This window comes from Capsaspora owczarzaki, assembly GCF_000151315.2.
Source record: "Capsaspora owczarzaki ATCC 30864 unplaced genomic scaffold supercont2.6, whole genome shotgun sequence".
Lineage (NCBI taxonomy): Eukaryota > Filasterea > Ministeriida > Capsasporidae > Capsaspora > Capsaspora owczarzaki.
In genome coordinates, this window is record NW_011887297.1 from 763,726 (window position 1) to 780,754 (window position 17,029).

At 53.0% G+C, this 17,029-nt stretch overlaps 8 protein-coding genes across 8 annotated transcripts; 3 read left to right on the top strand and 5 right to left on the bottom strand.

Annotated features, from left to right (window-relative positions):
- Window positions 1-74: 74 nt before the first annotated feature.
- On the bottom strand, window positions 75-2,666 carry CAOG_04215 (hypothetical protein). Its single transcript, XM_004347990.2, has 2 exons — window positions 2,566-2,666; window positions 75-2,486 (listed from the first exon to the last, which is right to left on the bottom strand). Exons 1-2 carry the CDS (start codon window positions 2,614-2,616, stop codon window positions 198-200), a joined length of 2,340 nt encoding a protein of 779 aa, XP_004348040.1. The 5' UTR covers window positions 2,617-2,666; the 3' UTR covers window positions 75-197.
- Window positions 2,667-2,769: 103 nt separating this feature from the next.
- CAOG_04216 (hypothetical protein) lies at window positions 2,770-4,897 on the bottom strand. The gene is made up of 6 exons (XM_004347991.2): window positions 4,773-4,897; window positions 4,274-4,307; window positions 3,955-4,150; window positions 3,602-3,861; window positions 3,341-3,476; window positions 2,770-3,271 (listed from the first exon to the last, which is right to left on the bottom strand). Exons 1-6 carry the CDS (start codon window positions 4,869-4,871, stop codon window positions 2,998-3,000), a joined length of 999 nt encoding a protein of 332 aa, XP_004348041.1. The 5' UTR covers window positions 4,872-4,897; the 3' UTR covers window positions 2,770-2,997.
- Window positions 4,898-5,098: 201 nt separating this feature from the next.
- On the bottom strand, window positions 5,099-6,739 carry CAOG_04217 (hypothetical protein). Its single transcript, XM_004347992.2, has 4 exons — window positions 6,530-6,739; window positions 6,215-6,445; window positions 5,663-6,093; window positions 5,099-5,450 (listed from the first exon to the last, which is right to left on the bottom strand). The coding sequence occupies exons 1-4, from the start codon at window positions 6,660-6,662 to the stop codon at window positions 5,133-5,135; spliced, it is 1,113 nt and encodes a 370-aa protein (XP_004348042.1). The 5' UTR covers window positions 6,663-6,739; the 3' UTR covers window positions 5,099-5,132.
- A 617-nt stretch (window positions 6,740-7,356) lies between these two features.
- Window positions 7,357-7,749, top strand: CAOG_04218 (hypothetical protein). Its single transcript, XM_004347993.2, has 2 exons — window positions 7,357-7,468; window positions 7,564-7,749. The coding sequence occupies exons 1-2, from the start codon at window positions 7,379-7,381 to the stop codon at window positions 7,657-7,659; spliced, it is 186 nt and encodes a 61-aa protein (XP_004348043.1). The 5' UTR covers window positions 7,357-7,378; the 3' UTR covers window positions 7,660-7,749.
- Window positions 7,750-7,840: 91 nt separating this feature from the next.
- On the bottom strand, window positions 7,841-10,068 carry CAOG_04219 (proliferation-associated 2G4,b). The gene is made up of 4 exons (XM_004347994.2): window positions 9,920-10,068; window positions 9,122-9,250; window positions 8,514-9,004; window positions 7,841-8,414 (listed from the first exon to the last, which is right to left on the bottom strand). The coding sequence occupies exons 1-4, from the start codon at window positions 10,017-10,019 to the stop codon at window positions 7,947-7,949; spliced, it is 1,188 nt and encodes a 395-aa protein (XP_004348044.1). The 5' UTR covers window positions 10,020-10,068; the 3' UTR covers window positions 7,841-7,946.
- A 259-nt stretch (window positions 10,069-10,327) lies between these two features.
- Window positions 10,328-11,995, bottom strand: CAOG_04220 (chromatin modifying protein 2a). The gene is made up of 4 exons (XM_004347995.2): window positions 11,732-11,995; window positions 11,079-11,183; window positions 10,691-10,951; window positions 10,328-10,587 (listed from the first exon to the last, which is right to left on the bottom strand). Exons 1-4 carry the CDS (start codon window positions 11,909-11,911, stop codon window positions 10,462-10,464), a joined length of 672 nt encoding a protein of 223 aa, XP_004348045.2. The 5' UTR covers window positions 11,912-11,995; the 3' UTR covers window positions 10,328-10,461.
- Window positions 11,996-12,074: 79 nt separating this feature from the next.
- CAOG_04221 (hypothetical protein) lies at window positions 12,075-13,119 on the top strand (the record flags this gene model as incomplete). The annotated part of the gene is made up of 3 exons (XM_004347996.1): window positions 12,075-12,153; window positions 12,633-12,914; window positions 13,094-13,119. The coding sequence occupies 3 exons, from the start codon at window positions 12,075-12,077 to the stop codon at window positions 13,117-13,119; spliced, it is 387 nt and encodes a 128-aa protein (XP_004348046.1).
- Window positions 13,120-13,523: 404 nt separating this feature from the next.
- Window positions 13,524-17,009, top strand: CAOG_04222 (hypothetical protein). Its single transcript, XM_004347997.2, has 9 exons — window positions 13,524-14,084; window positions 14,204-14,373; window positions 14,489-14,776; window positions 14,882-15,169; window positions 15,288-15,438; window positions 15,521-15,660; window positions 15,743-15,865; window positions 15,963-16,053; window positions 16,133-17,009. The coding sequence occupies exons 1-9, from the start codon at window positions 13,873-13,875 to the stop codon at window positions 16,839-16,841; spliced, it is 2,172 nt and encodes a 723-aa protein (XP_004348047.2). The 5' UTR covers window positions 13,524-13,872; the 3' UTR covers window positions 16,842-17,009.
- Window positions 17,010-17,029: the final 20 nt, after the last annotated feature.

Below are 17,029 nucleotides of genomic sequence, written 5' to 3' on the forward strand. Positions count from 1 at the left end.
GCTGACAATCAAATCTGAGGGTGTCCGCGCCCAGTTTTCAATTGACTGCCAGTACACCAAACTTAAGACTCCATGAATAAAAATTGCAGCGCAACTCGATATACAAGACATGTATGACCACGAACAGAATTAAAAAACACATAGAATGCCTGACAGCAGTCGGTCATCACAATGCGGCGCGATTGGCAAAAAAAAAATTACGGCGCAGATGAAGCTGGAGGGGATCCCGTCATTCTGTCCCATCCCGTCGCATCAAGCCATCGCAAATGGCTCGCTTGCATGAAAAACACAGAGTGTGTCGTGCTGGTGCTGGTGTCTGTGGTCGCGTAGATGTACTTGACACACTCTGGCAGCTGTCCTTGCCGGATCTGCGGTGTGTCATACGCTGCGTCATCGCCAATACCATACAATGCGCGGTAGGTGTCAATCACGGTCGTGCTCTTACTCAGAACCGACGTCGCAAGATGAGGGATTTGCGTTCCATGTTTGTTGTATGGTGATTCGCTGATTTGGAAAAACACCAGGGTTGGCGTAGCATTGGGTTGCGTAGCATTGGGTTGCGTAGCATTGGGTTGCGGTTTGGTTGTCAGCAACACTGCGTCTGCGACGGGATGGGTGCTCCAGCCAGGAAGGAACAGAGTGTTCGCCGGGAACGGGTGACCGTTGTTGTACGTCTTCAGATACGCCTCGACGTTACCGGCACCGATCGACCGATCGAGAACATGGGTTTCGCTGACTGTCGTGGGCAGGCTCAGCTCGGTTTGTGATGGAGAAATGCCTCTCAACACGTTGGTCGGATAGCGGAGGTGCAACAAGACAAACGTCTCTATCGCGTACCATCGGATGGTTGCGACGGCATAGATCAGGTGCAGGAAGCCACCTCCCGCGGCCTTGAAGACTCTGGCTGCAGCGCTGCGAGCGAGGTCGCTCACAGGAATCAGCTGCTCAGGCTCCGCTGGATCCTTCTTGACCATTCCGGTCTTCAGCCAAACTTCAGACAAATGTACAGAAAGTCGACCGTGCACGAAGATCGTGGAGAGGTCTTGAACAAGATCGTTGAATGTATCAAGGGGTCGGTAGGACTCGATGAGGCGTTTGAGTCGCTTGTCGTAATACTCCTCGCACAGCTCGGCAAAGTTGGTGTCGGGATTCGCTTCGTAGCGCGACGATGCGTAGTACTGCAAAATGCGCGCGACACCACCGACTTTGAGGAAGAGCTTCTGCATCTGTTCGGCAGTGACTTTCAAACGCGGCTTGTTCTCCGGTGGGTTGCGGTGGTACCAAATGGCGCGCAGCGTCTCAGCCTCCGCGGCAGTGAGCGGCGGAATGGGAATTTTACGTCCAGAAGACTGTCCGTCCTTCAGCGCATTTTCTGAGCCCAGGTCGAAAGAGGAGCTGACTGCCGCGACGAAAAGGGAGAACCCGAACTGGGAGCTGAGCTTGTAGAAGGCTTGAGCAGGATGGTCTGCCGTGAGCTTGTCCTCGTGGCCAACTGGAAGGGCTTTGCGATGAATGATTGAATTCCACTGGTCGATGAGGACGAGGACACGGAAACGGTGACTTTGGGACTCGAGGCCAACCAACGCAGCATTGATGCGACCCCATTGGTTGAGTGCGGACTCAAAATGCCCAGACGAATTCTTTTGTCGCACAAACGCATCCTTGAGTAACTCAAACGCGGGCTCATCAAGCATACGAGAGTTCAGCAAGCGGCGGTTGGCAATTCGCAACTTTTCGATCAGTTGGTTGGCCGCGACCTCAGGTGGTTGTTGAATGAAGGCATCCGTCTGAGGCAGGTAGATGAGGAAAATGGCGCCATCGAAAGGGGGAGCAGCAGGAGCATTAACAGGAGCAGGAGCAGGAGCAGGAGCAGCAGCGAGGCGCTCGAAGAAGGCCCTGTTGTGGCGCATCGCCAGCACGGCCAGCATCAGCAGAATACTGCTTTTGCCGACACCACCAACGCCGGTGAGGTAGCGAGGTTCTGGTGATTCGTCTGACATTAACAGATCTCGATACAAGGCACCTGCTGAAAGTTCTGAAAAGTTGCGATCGAGCAATTCGACGCTCTTGCCATGAACCCGCAACAATGCTTTGATCTCGTCCGGAACAGTGATGCCTTCCAAGTCCGCACTGGACACAGTGAATGTGGTGCCTGGAGCTGGTCGAGGCACGAAATGCTGAACAGCCGGTGCTTGAGCCGCAGGCGCGGTTGTGAGTGGTGGTGCGGCAGCCGAGCTACTGCTGCTGCTGGTGCTGCTCGCAGTGCTGTCACTGCCCGTGTTGGGTGACGGTAGTGTTGGTGGTGGTGGTGGTGGTGCTGCTACTGCGACTGCTCGTGCTGCTGCTGCTCGTGCTGCTGCTGCTGCGTCAGCTTGCTGCTTGCTGCATTTGGCGGCATCATCATCCATGAGACGAGTTATCAGCTCAGGTTTGTTTCCACGGGTCGAGAGTCCGCGGGAGGTGAGTGCTGCTCGTAGATCTGGAACCTGGCAAACGAACAAGGCAAGTTTGTGAGAACGACAGCCACGCAGCCCAAACCACAGCGCCCTGTCACTCAGTCCTTACAGTTAAATCCAGCCACTGCTCTTTCGTTCGAGGTGCGGCCGCGGAGGACATCTGTGTGTTGGAAAGGAAGGGATCAGAAGAACCATGGAAGAGAAAAAAGAACAAAAAAAAAAAAAAAAAAAAGGCGCGAAAAGTGACTGAGAGTACGAACTGGGCTCAGCTTCAGTTAGGCTTCCCCCTCATTCTTCACTATATTCTTAGTAAACGATACTTCCGCATTCAATTCGTACGCTTCAGTAGTGATTCTAGGTTAAGTTCCGGGTAAGGTCGTAACACCTTTCTTGCGTACAGTTTGTATTTCTGGAATGATGAGAAATGGAAAGTATTTCTGCGAGTATTAGAAGAGTGTGCATCTTTGGGATGGATCTAACAGCAGCTTGTTGCTTTCCATTAATCCAAACCATCCCCGACATCGCCGAGACTGCTCGTGTTTTACTCGCTGGCAACATGACCGGGTGCAAAGTGAAAGCCGGGATGTCGGTACTTGACCGTCTTGGAGAGGTGGGCCTTGCGATGGGCAAACTCCTTGCGCAGCTCGGCCAACTTTTCGGCATCCAGCTGCTTGGCGTGTAGTTGCTTGCGAATGTCGACGAGCTGCTTGCGAGCGTCGTTCATTTCGCTCATAATCCGATCGAAATCTTCGTCTTTCGCGACACCGCACGGCAAATCGGCGTGTTCGTCGTCCGCGAGGGGCGTGAACGTGTATCTGCCAACAACCGGAAAAATAAAGTCAGCTACTCAATGTTCCAATCCTTTTTGGACTCGAGGCTCTTACTTGTGTTTGTCCAGACCGCCGTGCTCCTCCAGAATGTTTTCCGGATCAATGTACTGCGTCAGTTCAGCAGTTGTCACAAACTTGACCTTGTCGGCGACGTTCTTGTCCAACCAAGGCGAGATCATGCGCCAGCATCCTACCCAGACCAGTGGCAGAACGTAGCCAGTTAGCAGCCAAGAAAACCAAAACAAAAAAAAAATAAAGCACAAGCACAATCAAAACAATCAAAAAACCAAGACCAAGCCATCCATCGAGCTTTACCCCAGAACACAAACGGCGCGTTGAGCAGCAAGAGCACGCCAAGAGTCTCGGGGTAGTACTTTTCGAACGCCGCGATGAGGAACTTGACAAAGTCAAAGTCCATGTTGATGAGGCCAAAGTCGGTCATGTCGAACACGAGCGTCGCGAAGGTGTCTGTGCCGCGAACCATGCGCCGACCCGCTTGCATTTGAAGGATGCAGAAGCGCTTGAGTGACTCCAGGTCGCGTCGGTTTTTGTCATGCACCTTGACTCGGATGACTCTGTAGGGATTGTGGCGGAGAAAGCGCACCCGCCGTCAAAATTCCGTGTTCAAGATTGAAAACAAAATCACCTCTTGCATATCAAAACCATACGCAATCGGGCGGCCATTCTTGCAGCGGCCGCGTGAAAAGAACATCAGATTGGTCTCAAAGAAGTAGTTGTCCGCCACTTGAGCCACAGTGAGGTGGTGGGTGCCGAACGAGACTTGCCAGTCAATGCATTCGGTCAGCATTGTGAACGCCTTGTCCACCTCAAACCTGCGCGCTCGCAGAAATCGCAGCAGGAATACTAAATGCATCAACGTGTCAGCGTTGTTCGATTTAGTTGTGCGCGACATTCATTTGATCATAGAGTGCTCGCAAGCCACGTTTGAAACGAAGACTCAAAAAACAACAACGACGAAACACTTACCGTCTGCGTCCTCGTGTCCGATCGCCAGCCAGAACTGCGCAGCAGCACAATGCGAATAGCAAGAACAAGAACAAAAAAAAAAAAAAAAAAAAAAAACAAAAAAAAAAAAAACAAAAAAACACCGGAACAAATTTGTCATTCGCATCGAAATCCATCTTAGTTTTGAACATCATTCAGCCGCGATTCGTCGAGAGCTCAATTTGCCGACGCTAGCTTCCGTTCCCGCCCACTGCCATCCATCGGGTGCAAAGTTGGCCTCTCGTTGTCGCTTTTGCCCCCCCCCCCCCCCACTTTGAGGATCGCAACTTGCTGCGTTATCCGTTGAAACATCGATCGTGCAGAGATTCTCTGCTGCGCGCCCAGTCCGGGCGTTGGCGCGTCGCGGCGCGTCATCCCTTTTGTCACTTGCTTCCGGCTTCAAGCTCGCCCGGATCAAGCAATCCGAGCGCCACAAACCCCCCGCCCCCCGCCGCCATCGTCTCATGAAAGCACAATTCACCTTGTCTTCATCAAGCAGGCCGGTCGTCTCCACCTTGCGCCACATGGCTTCAAGCGCTTCCGTCTGCGCAGTCGACAAATCGTCCACAAACCCGCTCATGTTCAAACAACCAATGCAAAATAAACAAAAAGGAAGGAATGAGCCGATCTGGCTAACTAATCCACGACAACTCAGGAAGAAGATACCGAGGGATTGGCACGCTCTATGGGTCGACAAGTTGTTCTGAAGCGCAAAAGTGGCTGCGCAAAAATTTGGTCCTCTCACCCTTTTTTTTTTTTTTTTTTTTTTTTTGGCATCCCCGACTCCTGATGTACAAAGCCCATGACCGCAAATACAATAAACTATATTGGTGCACACGACTCAAATGTCCAAATCATCGTCCGGATCTTCCTCCTCCTGGTCTTCCTCGTCGCCGAAATCATCCAGCTCGTCCACGCCGACCTCGGGCTCAAAGACAATATTCGAGGCAACGGCGGGTCGCGCTGCGTGAACGCGAGGAGGCTCTGTATCATCAGCATACGCGATCGTTCCCGGGGCGGACGCCGAAGGATAGTCTTGACGCAAGATGGCTCGCTTGTCCGCCTCAGTTTTAAGGTACGGCAGGACAACGTTTTGGCGTGCTTGCCGTTCGGCCGCATTGAGACTGAGGTTGAATGTGAGATTTGCCGTTGGGTCGGGCTGCGAAGAACAGACAAACAACAAAGCAACAAACAAAAGCAGCCCGAGTCAGCGTCGAAGTTTCCGAGCACGTGCGATTCGAGCTTGCAAACGTGTTGCCAGCCAGCCACAAGCGACGTATGTAGCCCAACACTACACACCCCCCCCCAATCCAATCTGCATCCAATCTGCATCCACAGCGTGCAACCCACACTTTTCACTCTTCAGCTCACCTGCTTGGTCTTGCCTGCTGCACTTGAAGACGACGACGAGGCCGCTGAGGCACTGGCTCCTGCCGTCGAGCCAGCGGATCCGGTGGTCGAGAGCTCTGACGCTGGAACCGTGACTAGCTCGTGCGCCAACGTGAACGAGAAGGCTTCGTTCGATCGCAGAACTTTGCCAGTTTTACGACGATGATGCACGTCCACACTCGCAGTACCTGGCTGGACTGTTACAGTGGTTGATGCCACGTACGCTAGTGTAGCAAGCGCAGACTCTGCACTTTCCGAAAGCGCGGCAAGCACGTCCTGATGGACGAGTGCCACAACACTTGCCACGCCGCGATTGCTCGAGACGAGTGCGGCCAAAAAGCGACTCACGTCTCCAACAGAGTGATGCAGACATAACGTTGCCAGAGAATCAATGTACACGGTGCTCAGGGCTGCTGTAGCAGGGTTGCCCAGTTCATTCGTTGTGTGGTGAGTGGCAATCGACTCCAATGAACAAACATGCAAGCTGTTTCTTCTTTTTGACGCTACTGAGCATCTCTGCAAACAAATACACACCTCCTCCTGCTGCTGCAGCAGCGGCCTTGGCAATCGTGTCTGCGAGTTGCGTCAGGTTCGAAACGCACGTTTGGCAGAGCGAGCTGTTCCCGCGCGACGCTGAAGACCAGCCGAGCGGATCCGAGAATGCATCGACAACGATTGGTCGCTGTCCAGTGATACCAGTCAGTCCGAGCGACGCGCAGAGCAGCTGTGGAGCGCGGTCGATTGCCACAAGCACAACGCCTCGACCTGCAACAACGGCGCCTGAGCCGGTCAGTTCCATCCATCCACTCGCCAACAGCAGTCCAACCTTGCTTGTTCCATTTTCCAAACCTCGAGTGGCGACGGCGCGCGCCCCGGCAGCCAGCAGTGCACCCAATGGGTCGGCCGCAGAGTCTGCCAATAGTGTGATTCCAGAGGCTTCCCGCTGCGTGATCAGGATGTCTTTGAGCAAGCTACTAGTCATTTTGTTGTTCTTGAGACCTGATCGAATTGCACGGTGTCTGTCTAATCTCGGCTCGGTCTATCTCAGAACGCTTGAGAGCAATAAGACTGGGCAGTCCTTTTTTTTTTTAAATCCAAAAGTAAAAGCTTTGTTTGCACATCACAGGCTTGAGTTTTCGTTCGCGGTTGAAGTGTTCATCCGTTTGACACAAAAGCGCACCAAAGATTGGGTTTTTGCTTGTTGGGAGGTTTGTGATGGTCGCGTCCCCAGCAAGTGGCAGCAAGCGGTGAACAGCGCCCATATGCTTTTTTTTTTTTTTCTATTGGTCTCAATGAAAGTCTCCTGTTGCCGTGCCGTCACGCCTTCTCTCGTTCGCTCTCTGGGGATGGCTGGATCAACGCGTGTATCGCAGCATGGAGATCGATCGCACACACACGCTCAACGAGGCGCGGAAGGGAAGTGGGGGAGGGGGAAAAAAAGAAAGAGATCGCTGGCTTTGGTTTTGCTCTTGCTGATCGTCCAGCGCTGTGGCTGTGTCACGCAAGCAGCATCGCGTGAGACATGCAATGTGCATGATTCGCGCCCTTTCCCCACCCCTCGTCGTCGTTGAGCGAATCGCCAGAGCACAGCGCTCAAAACGCATCAAAGCCATGATTTTTTTTTTTTTTTTTTTTTTTTTTTTGGATGGCTGACTTTTCCATCGTCTTTTGCTGGCAGGTTTCTCAATCCATAGAAAAATGGCTGGCGGTCACGGACACGGCGTTGAGCCCCAATTCCAAGGCATTGCCAAGATCTTTAACTCTGTGACCACTGCCGGTCGCCGTAACGTGCGTTGACGGATTGCGTTAGAGGTTGGTTTGACGCCTGAAACGCCAACAACTCATCGTCCGTTTTTTTTTCTTTTTCCCTTTTGATCTAACAGCTCGTGCTCGCCACCCTCTCTGGCGTCACTCTTGCCATCCTCATCGGCAAGTCCGGCGGCAGCAAGCCCGTCCCCGCAGACGCCAAGAAGCATTAAATTTTTTTGGTTTTTTTGCTTGGTTTTCTCCCCATCTCTGTCAATTTTTTTTGGATATTACATTTACGTGCACTCAAAGCCGTCACATCATATTGAAATCCAGCAGCAGCCACGACATGAGTCTCTCTCTCTCTCTCTTCTCTCCCTCCCCCCGTTTGGAACAAGAACTGCAGAAGAAAACAAAAAAAAAAAACTACCATTACACAAAAACACGAAAAGCGGACACCAACATCTCAACAGTCATCGCAAACTCGGAGAGTTCATCCAAACACACGACGCGTGTTCTGTTACTGGGCGGCAGCGGGGGCAGGGGCGGACGAGCTGGAGGCGGCCTCGGGAGCAGCAGCATCAGCCTTCTTGGCCTTGCTCTTGCCCTTGGCGGACGAGGCGAGGAGAGCCTTGAGCTCGGCGTCGACGACGCTGTGCTCGCTCTTGAAAAGCTCAGCCTCGAAGGGGACGGAGGTGATGCGGATGGGGCCGTTCTTGGTGAGGAGGACGGTGAACTTGAACTGGGCAACCGAGGCGGTGTCGTCGCGGTCGTACAGGACGCTGAAGGGGGTCATGACGTTGTGCTTGGTGCACTCGAGGACACCAATCTTGGCCTTGTTCTCGTCGTCGAACGAGCGGATCGAGAAGGGGAAGTTGCCGTACTTTTCCTTGGCCTGGCTGAGGAAGGTGCGCGAGGCTTGCATCTTGAGGAGATAGACGGCATCGGTCTTCTTGTAGACGGTGGTTCGGGTGTCGAGGGTGCGGCTCTGAATGGGAGAGATGAGATGAGAAGAGATGAGAACCAAGCCCAATAACAACAACAGCATCAGCAACAAAACACCCAAAAACCCGCCTTGCGCCTGTACCTTGCCCTCGGCTGTGCTAACAATAACATCAACGCCATAGACTTCGCCAATCTCGAAGGTGAGCTCCTTGTGCTCCTTGCGCTGGGCCTCGTTGGGGTTGAGGATGATGGTCTTCTTGCCGTCGATGATGTTGCGCTCGAGCTGGTGCGAGAGCATGCCCTCAACGGTGTTGCACTTGAATTGCTGCGCAACCTGTTGGACAGTCTCGGTGACCTTGTGGTTGGTGCTGCCAGCCTGGACGAGGCGGACGGCGGCCTCAGAGGCGTTGTATGCGGCGAGGAGGACATCAGCCTTGCGGCCGGTGACGGGGGCCTCCTTGGTGGCGCCGACAACGATGGTGTGGGCAACGACGGCAATCAGGCCATCGACGTGGACACCGAGGTCAACCTTGGCAACGTCGCCGGCCTGGAGGGTGATGGCGGCATCGCTGGAAAGGGGCGACTGGTGGCAGACGGTGCTGTTGAGCGAGACGCAAGTGGGGAACGCAATGCCTGCAGCAGCAATCACGGAGCATGGAAATCATCGATCGCGAATGTGGGATGAGCGAATGGTGGTTTTGTTGGCAGCCAACCAAAAAAAAAACAAGAGGGTCTGGCGTGGTGCCTTACCCTTCTTGACCTTCTTGTTGGCCTTGTAGATCTTGGCGACCTCCTCGTTGATCTCGCCATCGCCGAGCTTGCACAGGGCGAGGACGGTCGCGCCGGGGACGGCGGCAGCGAGGACCTTCTTGATGACGCCTGCGTTTTTCCAGACCGGCAGAGAATGAGTGCGCAGTGAGCAGGCCTCCAAAGCGAGCGATCGCAGGTTGGATGATTTTCGTTTTGCGCTTTTGGTGTGGTGTTGGCTGGCTGGCTGGCTGAAGGAGTGTGTGCTGGCGAACAGACTAACTAACTGGCTGAAGGAGATCGACTTGGAGCCGAGTTCGTCCGAGTCACCGATGCGCGACAAAACCGCCTAGAAAAGCCCACATTGTCGACATTTCAAGCCCGAACGCCTTCGTCACCCGAAGTGCAACCCCCCAGCAAACAAGTGAAGGATGACAGAATGAACAGAGCCAAAAAAAAAAAAAAAAAAAAAAAAAAATCGAAAGATCGCGCAGAAAAAAACGGAAAAAAGAAAAAAAAAAAAGCCAAACGAATGAAGCTTGGCGCACAACGCAAAAGAAGCGCTGAACGGGGTGATGGCGAGGCGGAGGCAATGCAAGAGACAGCGAGAGAGACAGACACATGTGCATAAAGCGAGGCAGAGAGAGACGGAGAGACGGAGAGAGAGAGCGCAGCCCTTGTTTCGCTTTCTCAATCCACGCGGTTGCATAACCCCCCTTCCTTCTTTGGCCCCTCGGTATCATGCTGTGAGGCCTCAGCTTGCCACTCATCACAAAAACAGCAACAAAACAAAGGACGTACGGTTGGCAATGTCACCAGCGGTGCGGTACTTGGTGACAGTGTCGGGGTTGTCGAGCGTAAAGTCGCCCTCCTCTTCCTCGATTTGCGCTGCCGTTGACATGTCTGAGAACTTGTTTTCAAAATTGAAAAAAAAAAAACAAAAGAGTGAGTCTAGAACAATTTAAACAAATGATGGCAAATGAAGGCAGCTTGCAAAGTTCATTGTCTGTGAAGTCTGCAACGAAAGCTCAGAGATCAATGTTGAGAATGTTGTTGAATGTTGGCCATTGGCGGGGGCAGCAGAGTGCGTACATGCTCCATTGGTCATTTCGCGTTTGCGAATGTCAGAGAGAGGGTCAAGCTCGGCTGGGTCAAGTCACAGGATGATCGGTACACAAAAAAAAGTGCGCAAAGGCGAAAATCAGAAACTAGACACTAAGAATTGATCTTATTTCAGCCAATAGCATGCAAACCAGCATGAGCAAATCGTCAAACAGCAAAAAAACAACAAGCAGGGTCAACCTCCAACAGAGCAACAACAAAACTACAGCGGTTTTTGGCTTTTAGTCTCGGCGCAAGTTGTCAAGTCGTGCTTGCAGATCGGCATCTGCAGAGTCTGCGACGGCTGTCTTGGCCTCGGTCACCTTGCCACCACCGCCGCCCGTCGCTGTAATGGGTGCGTCGACCATCTGTGTGCACAATCGCCAATCGACACGAGAAAGTGAGCGCACATATATTTCGCCACACACGAAAGCCATCAACCTTCCCAATCGTCCAAGCGCCCGTGCTCACCGATTGACCAAGGGAAATGCCAATCTCGTCAAGAACTTGATTGACAATCTGGTCGCTCTCTTCATCGTCGTCTGCATCGCCCATGACGTCGTCGATGGTGTCGTTCATCATTTCCTCCTTCATGTCCATGATTTCGGATTGCTTCTCAAACTCCATCATGATCTTTTGGATCTCGGGCAGGTTCATCTGCTTGTTCATCTTGGTCATGGCGCGTGTGACGCCCTTCATAGCTTCTGCCATTGCCTGATTTGATCGCAAAGTCTGTGAAAAAAAGAACAAGAAGAAAAAAAGTGGCGCAACGACGATTAGTTGCGGCACAACACAAGTGCACACACACAGCACCAGCCACACGCATCAGCAGCAACGTTCTGAGAAATATGGTACATGCCTGAATTTTAAGCGAAACAGCTTGAATCTGTGCGCGCATCATGATAAACTTCTTGACGTAGCGGCGAGTGCGCACGAGGTCCTTGGCCATGATCTTTGCAGCATCCTAACAGAGTGTACAGTGGATTGGTCGAGGATTGTTCGAGTCAGCGCGGGGTCAAGGCAAGTGAGCGACCATGCGAAATGTCGGATGTAGCAAGTCAGGACATGCCACCACGCCCCCGTCTCTTTTACGATTCTCTCTATCAAGCTCTCATTCAACTCTGGACAAAAGGCGGTCGTGGACGTAAGCGTCGTCGCAGTCAACGAAAGGGCACGACCTCGTCCACTAGCAAACAGAACGTCACATTCGCCGGGTTTTTCGTTTGCTTTCCGTCAGTCCCTGTCCACCACGGGCATCCCAGACGCACAGATGCATTTGTACCCCCAAGGCTTGCTGAACGAGAGGCAATGCCAGAGTGTGGTGTGGCAGTGCTCGGTTCGGGTTTGGCTGCGCCGTTTGATGACCGCGTCGTCGTTTGATGACAAAAACGGTCAGCGCCGCCAGCGCCTCTCCACCAACCTTGGGGGAACCTTCTTCCTTGAGCTCGTTGTGAGGTACACGAGCTCAGTTCCGACGGAAGCGCGGTGTGTGTGTGTGTGTGGTGTCGTTACCATCTGGCCCTCCTTGGCCATCTTCTTGATGTCCGTCACAATCTTCTTCTCTTGCTGCTCGAGCTTGGAGCGTTCGCGATCGAGGTCGCGCATGGCCTTTGTGAGCGAGCGCTGGTGTTGTCTGAGCATCTGCGCAGGCGTCTTGCGCGAGCCGAACAGCGACTCCATGATGGACGACATCTTTTGTCTTTTGTTGTATTGATCGTTGAGTTATTGGAATCGAATAGAGAACTGGATGCAGTCCTTTTTTTTTTGATTGTTCTTCTATTCTTCCTTTTCTGTTGTTTCAGTGTATTATTGTTGTTTTGCTTTCATTCACATGAGAGCGAGCGCTGGGACATGGATGTGGCTGCTGCTGCTGATTGCTAGCGTGGCACTCGCGCTCGTGCAGTGGGGTCCAACTCCCGTCGACAGCTATCCCAGTAAGAGACAAATCAAAAAAGCGAGTTATTCCGTGTCTGATGCCAGCATCGGATGCGTGAGTGAAGGCGATGTGGCCGCAGGGAGCGAGGGGATGTGTGTGAGCGCGGGTGACGTTACGACCGCGATTCAAGACCGGCGACTTGCAGCAAACGCGCGCCTGTATAACAAGAGTCAATACCGGTCGTCGTTGCTTGAAGCGGGGTGGGGATGGGGGTGAGGTGACAGTAGTACTGGTAGCAGGAGTGGTGACACGCTGTGGTCCAGATGGATTCGGCGTCTCTCGTTCTCTCGCTCACTCTCTCTCTCTCGCTCTCTCTCTCTCTCGAACGTGAGCGAGCGTTGGATGGCTTTTTATTGCTCCCATGAAGTGGTTGTTTTGCGATGACGGATGATGGCATCAAGCGAAGAGAGAGAGAGGGGGGGAGCTGTCAATCTGCTTCCACACTCACGCCCACCTCTTCACCCTTCTTTGTTGTAGTCTGGAGGCGAGAGGACAGCCGGCGCGGGCCGTCATGCCCAGCATCATACGATAAAGGCGAGCTCTACAAGCACCCGGCATGGAGCTTTGGCGTCAACATGAAGCTGGTCGAGGTCGCCAACGCGGGCGAGTGCTGCGCAAAGTGCAACGCCGACCCAGCGTGCGTCGTCTGGCTGTTCCAGGACAAAAACTTGGACGAGTTTGAATCTGCAGACGACTCTACCATCAAGGAGATTCTCGACAACGCCGCCTTCACATCCGTACCTGGCGACGATGGCAATGGTAAATACGGGGGAAAAAAAAAAAACCAACTTGCGATGGTCATCGTGATTCACCATGATGTGGTCAGATAAAGAGCCCTCACTGTTTTGATGTGGGTGGATTTGTCGTTTGTGGTGCAACTCTTAGGGGGGTTGGTCACGTTGGATGAAACAGTTATTTATATTGAGCCGACCGACCAGCCGATTGCCAAGCGAAGGCGCGGTGATGACAACCTCCTTTACTGCGCACACGTGAATGACAAGAGCGAGCGTCAGCATTTGTCGGAACCCAAGAGCAATGCTATTAGTGGGATTGTGTTTGCGCATTTCGAGGCAACGCCGGATCCCTCCGAACAGCCAGCAACAGCCACTCCGGATCCAGTGGAACAGCCAGAGACAAGCACTCTGGATCCAGTGGAACAGCCAGAGACAAGCACTCTGGATCAGCCAGCAACAGCCACTCCGGATCCAGTGGAGCAGACGAGTCCTCCACAGCTGATCTCGAGTCTTCTACAGCTGATCCTGAGTCTTCTACAGCCGATCCTGAGGATTCCACCCCTCTGCAGCCGATCCTGAGGATTCCACCCCGAGCGTCACTCTCGAGCTCGAGCCCTCGAAGCGCGACTCCCGAGCCTTCAAGCGCCACTCCCGAGCCTTCAAGCGCCACTCCCGAGCCCTCGAGCGCCACACCAGAGCCCTCGAGCGCGACTCCCGAGCCCTCGAGCGCCACTCCCGACCCGCCGAGCGCCACACCAACTCCGACCTATCTTCCTCCTGCCTTCTTTGTAGAGCCGGCAACTTTGTCGACAGAGCTGCATGCTTTGGACCTCCACGCCGTTGTGCAGAATGTGGATGCATTCGGCAGCATTTTGGGCTTTACATGGAAGCTCCAGTCCGGTCCTGTGCTGGTGCAGCTTATCGAGGCTGCGACTCTCCCGCTGACTCGACTTGTTGCGGGAGTGTACGAATTTGAAGTGACGATGCTTTATCGAATTGGCGAGGAAGAGCTGAGCATCAGCAACCAGTCTTCCATCGAGATTCGGCCACGTCAAAATGCAGGCCCGAAAATCGGAAACGCGATCAAGGACTTTGACATTGAAGGTTTGCCGGATCAGCTTGCCACCGTTGACATCCAGGTTCCCGAAGTCATGGATGACGAGGATGCCATGGACCCCAACTCGTACCCACTGCGGTGAGTTTTCTTTTTGTTTTTTGTTTTTGTGAATCGTGCGATCGATGCGCCGACAACACTTGCATGCTCACCCTTCTAATTCCTTGCTTTTGTGTTTTGTCTCACTCACTTGTTTCTAGATTCAATTGGGCAATTACCTCTGGAGTGGGTGGGGTGATTGAAGATCCGCACTCGTTCAAGCACGTCGAGGTGACCAATCTACGTCTGGGAACGTACACAGTCAAGCTGGAAGTGACCGACACTGATGGGCATATGACGCCGACTGTTTTTACGATTGTTTATCGCGAACGTACGTACCCCAGCTTTTTCTTTGCTTTTTGTTGCTTTCGATTGCGTACTGCGTGCCTGACTGGGAGCGCTCAACCCCCCTCCCCCAACGTTTTTTTTCTTTGCATGCGTGGCAGCTTCCCTTCCCATTCCGGTTGCTCATGCGGGTCAGAACATCACCGTCGTGTTGCCAAACAACACTGCCACGTTGGATTCGTCCCAGAGCACCGCTGCTGCCGGGTTTAAAAGCATCGTCTGGGAGGCCGACTCGACCAACCCAGTCGTCGTGACACTCACAACGCTGGACGATACCCAGACCCGTGTGGAAGGGCTGACGGTGCCTGGCGTCTATACTTTCAAGCTGACTGTGACGGATGTCCGAGACTACACTTCTGTTGACAGAGTCTCTATTATCGTGATTGAAGGTAACTGTTGTCTCCCCTCGGCGCGAGGTGTCCGTTGTGCGCTGGTCACATTTAGCTGCATTGCGACACCAACACCTCTCACACTCTTGTGTGTGTGTCAATTAGATTTCCCTCCAACTGCCGTTGCCCCGGCAGAATATCACATCTCCACCACGTCGGCGTTGCTTGAGCTCGATGGGTCGCAGAGTACCGATGATCGCACCGCGACTGCCAACCTCGGTTTCCTGTGGGAAAAGCAACTGGAGAGCCCCGCTGCTGGCACGCTTGTTGACGCATCTCTGCCCGTGGCCAAGTTGGTCGATTTCATTTCTGGGACTTATGTCTTCAAGCTCACTGTGACCGACTCTGCAGGGCAAACTGCGACGACCCTGACTTCGGTTTACGTCGAAAATGGTAATGGAGCTTGCACAGAGAGAAACTTTCTGTGTGTACAATTCTTTTGACTCACAATCTCTGCCGCAAAATAACTCTTCAACGGTGCGTACCTGCCTATCTGTCTATCGTCTTGCAGATGACAAATCGCTGTACTTGCTGGAGATCCGACTGGATGCAAACATTGAGCAGTTCACGGAAAGCAACGCCGAGAGCGTTCGCGGAAAACTCGCTTTGGCTCTTGGCACAACTTCCGAATACGTCGTTATCGATACCATTCGCTCTGGAAGGTAAGAGATTTGCGTGGTGCTCGGCATTTTTTTGATTGTTTGACTCACCATTTTGAATTCAATTTTTTTGAATCGGGTTTAGTGTCATCATGACATTCCATGTCGTCAACACCACCACAGGTCTTCCCATCTTTGCTGGTAGCATTGTATCAACGCTGCGCGACTTGCTACATTCGTCCAAGCTCCAAGTTGGCTTCCCTATTCTTTCAGTGGATCCGTACTGTGAGTATCAGTGTTGTGGGTTGGTAGCGCATCTTTTGTTGATTTTGATGCGAACGAGAGCTCATGTACCCCTTCTCGATAGTGTGCGACAATACTTGCTCTGGTCATGGCACATGCGACACCCTGACAAAAGAGTGCGTGTGTGATCCTTATTGGGTTGAAAATGTCTTTGCAACCAAATTCCAAGGCGCGGCCAGCAATTGCGGTAAGGCCATTTCGTGAAGAGAGAGAGGCAGAGATTAAAAAGCAGAGAGCGAAACTCGTTGAACTCGGACCTCACTTTGCCCGTTTGCGATTGCCAGGTTGGAGCGTCGTTTATGTGATTCTGGTGTGCGGCATCATCTTTTTGGTGCTGCTTGCGCTAGGTTGGGCGATTTTCTGGGCCTGTTCAAAGTAAGTGCCGCAAGTTTTGGCAAAACTGACTTCCCTTCCCCTAAAACATGCACCCACACCGTGTTCTTGGATATCACAGACGCTGCTGCAAGAAGGGCGCGCGCAAAACAATGCTGGATCGCCGCTCTCGTGGGGGTGCCGGCCGCTTTGACAGCCTCGAACTCATGCCACGCAGCAGCCAGCCTGGCGGTTTGATGAATGATTCTGATGGCGACGGTTCCGACGACGACGACGAAGAGGAGGACATCTTTGACGAGCGCTATTTGGTTGGAGGGACACCCAAGCCTCCGCCATCATCCAAGGTAGCGCGCATGATTCGGCAATCGAGTCAGGCCAATGTCACCCCCGGCACACCTTCGCAGAACGCAGCGCGGGCTGCTAGTACGAGCATGATTTTGAGCCACAGCGATGACGAAGATCAGCCGTTTGAGGGCATCAACGGCAATGCACATGCCGTGGCGAAAGCCCAGCAAAAGCCGCAACAGCAGCAGCAGCCTGCAGGTGGCGCATCTTCTTTCGCGACCCCCGTGCGAGGGCTAATGTCTCGTCTCACTGGCAAAACGCCCAATGGCAAGGATGCCAACGGCCACGGCAATGGCACCCATGCCAACAGCAGCAACAGCAACAACAACAACAACAACAACAGCAACAACGTCAGCAGCCCCACTCGCAAACCCCGCGGCCCCACCTCGCGATCGGGTGGCTATTCTCGCGTCAGCACCAACAACGGCGACAAGCACTCTCTTCTCGCCAAGTCTGATTCTTGGGAGGATTTGAATATCGAGTGAAACATGCGGTGAACTCGTAGATTTTGTGATTTTTTGGTTTTTGATTTTTTTTTGATACTTTTGATGTCCTGTTTTGATGGTGTCCTGCTTTTACCCCTGCCTCATTGTTAGCCTGAACTTTGCGCTTGAAGTGTACCACTTTTTACGGCTTGCTCTGCTCAGTCCAGCTTTTTTGTTCAACGATGGCA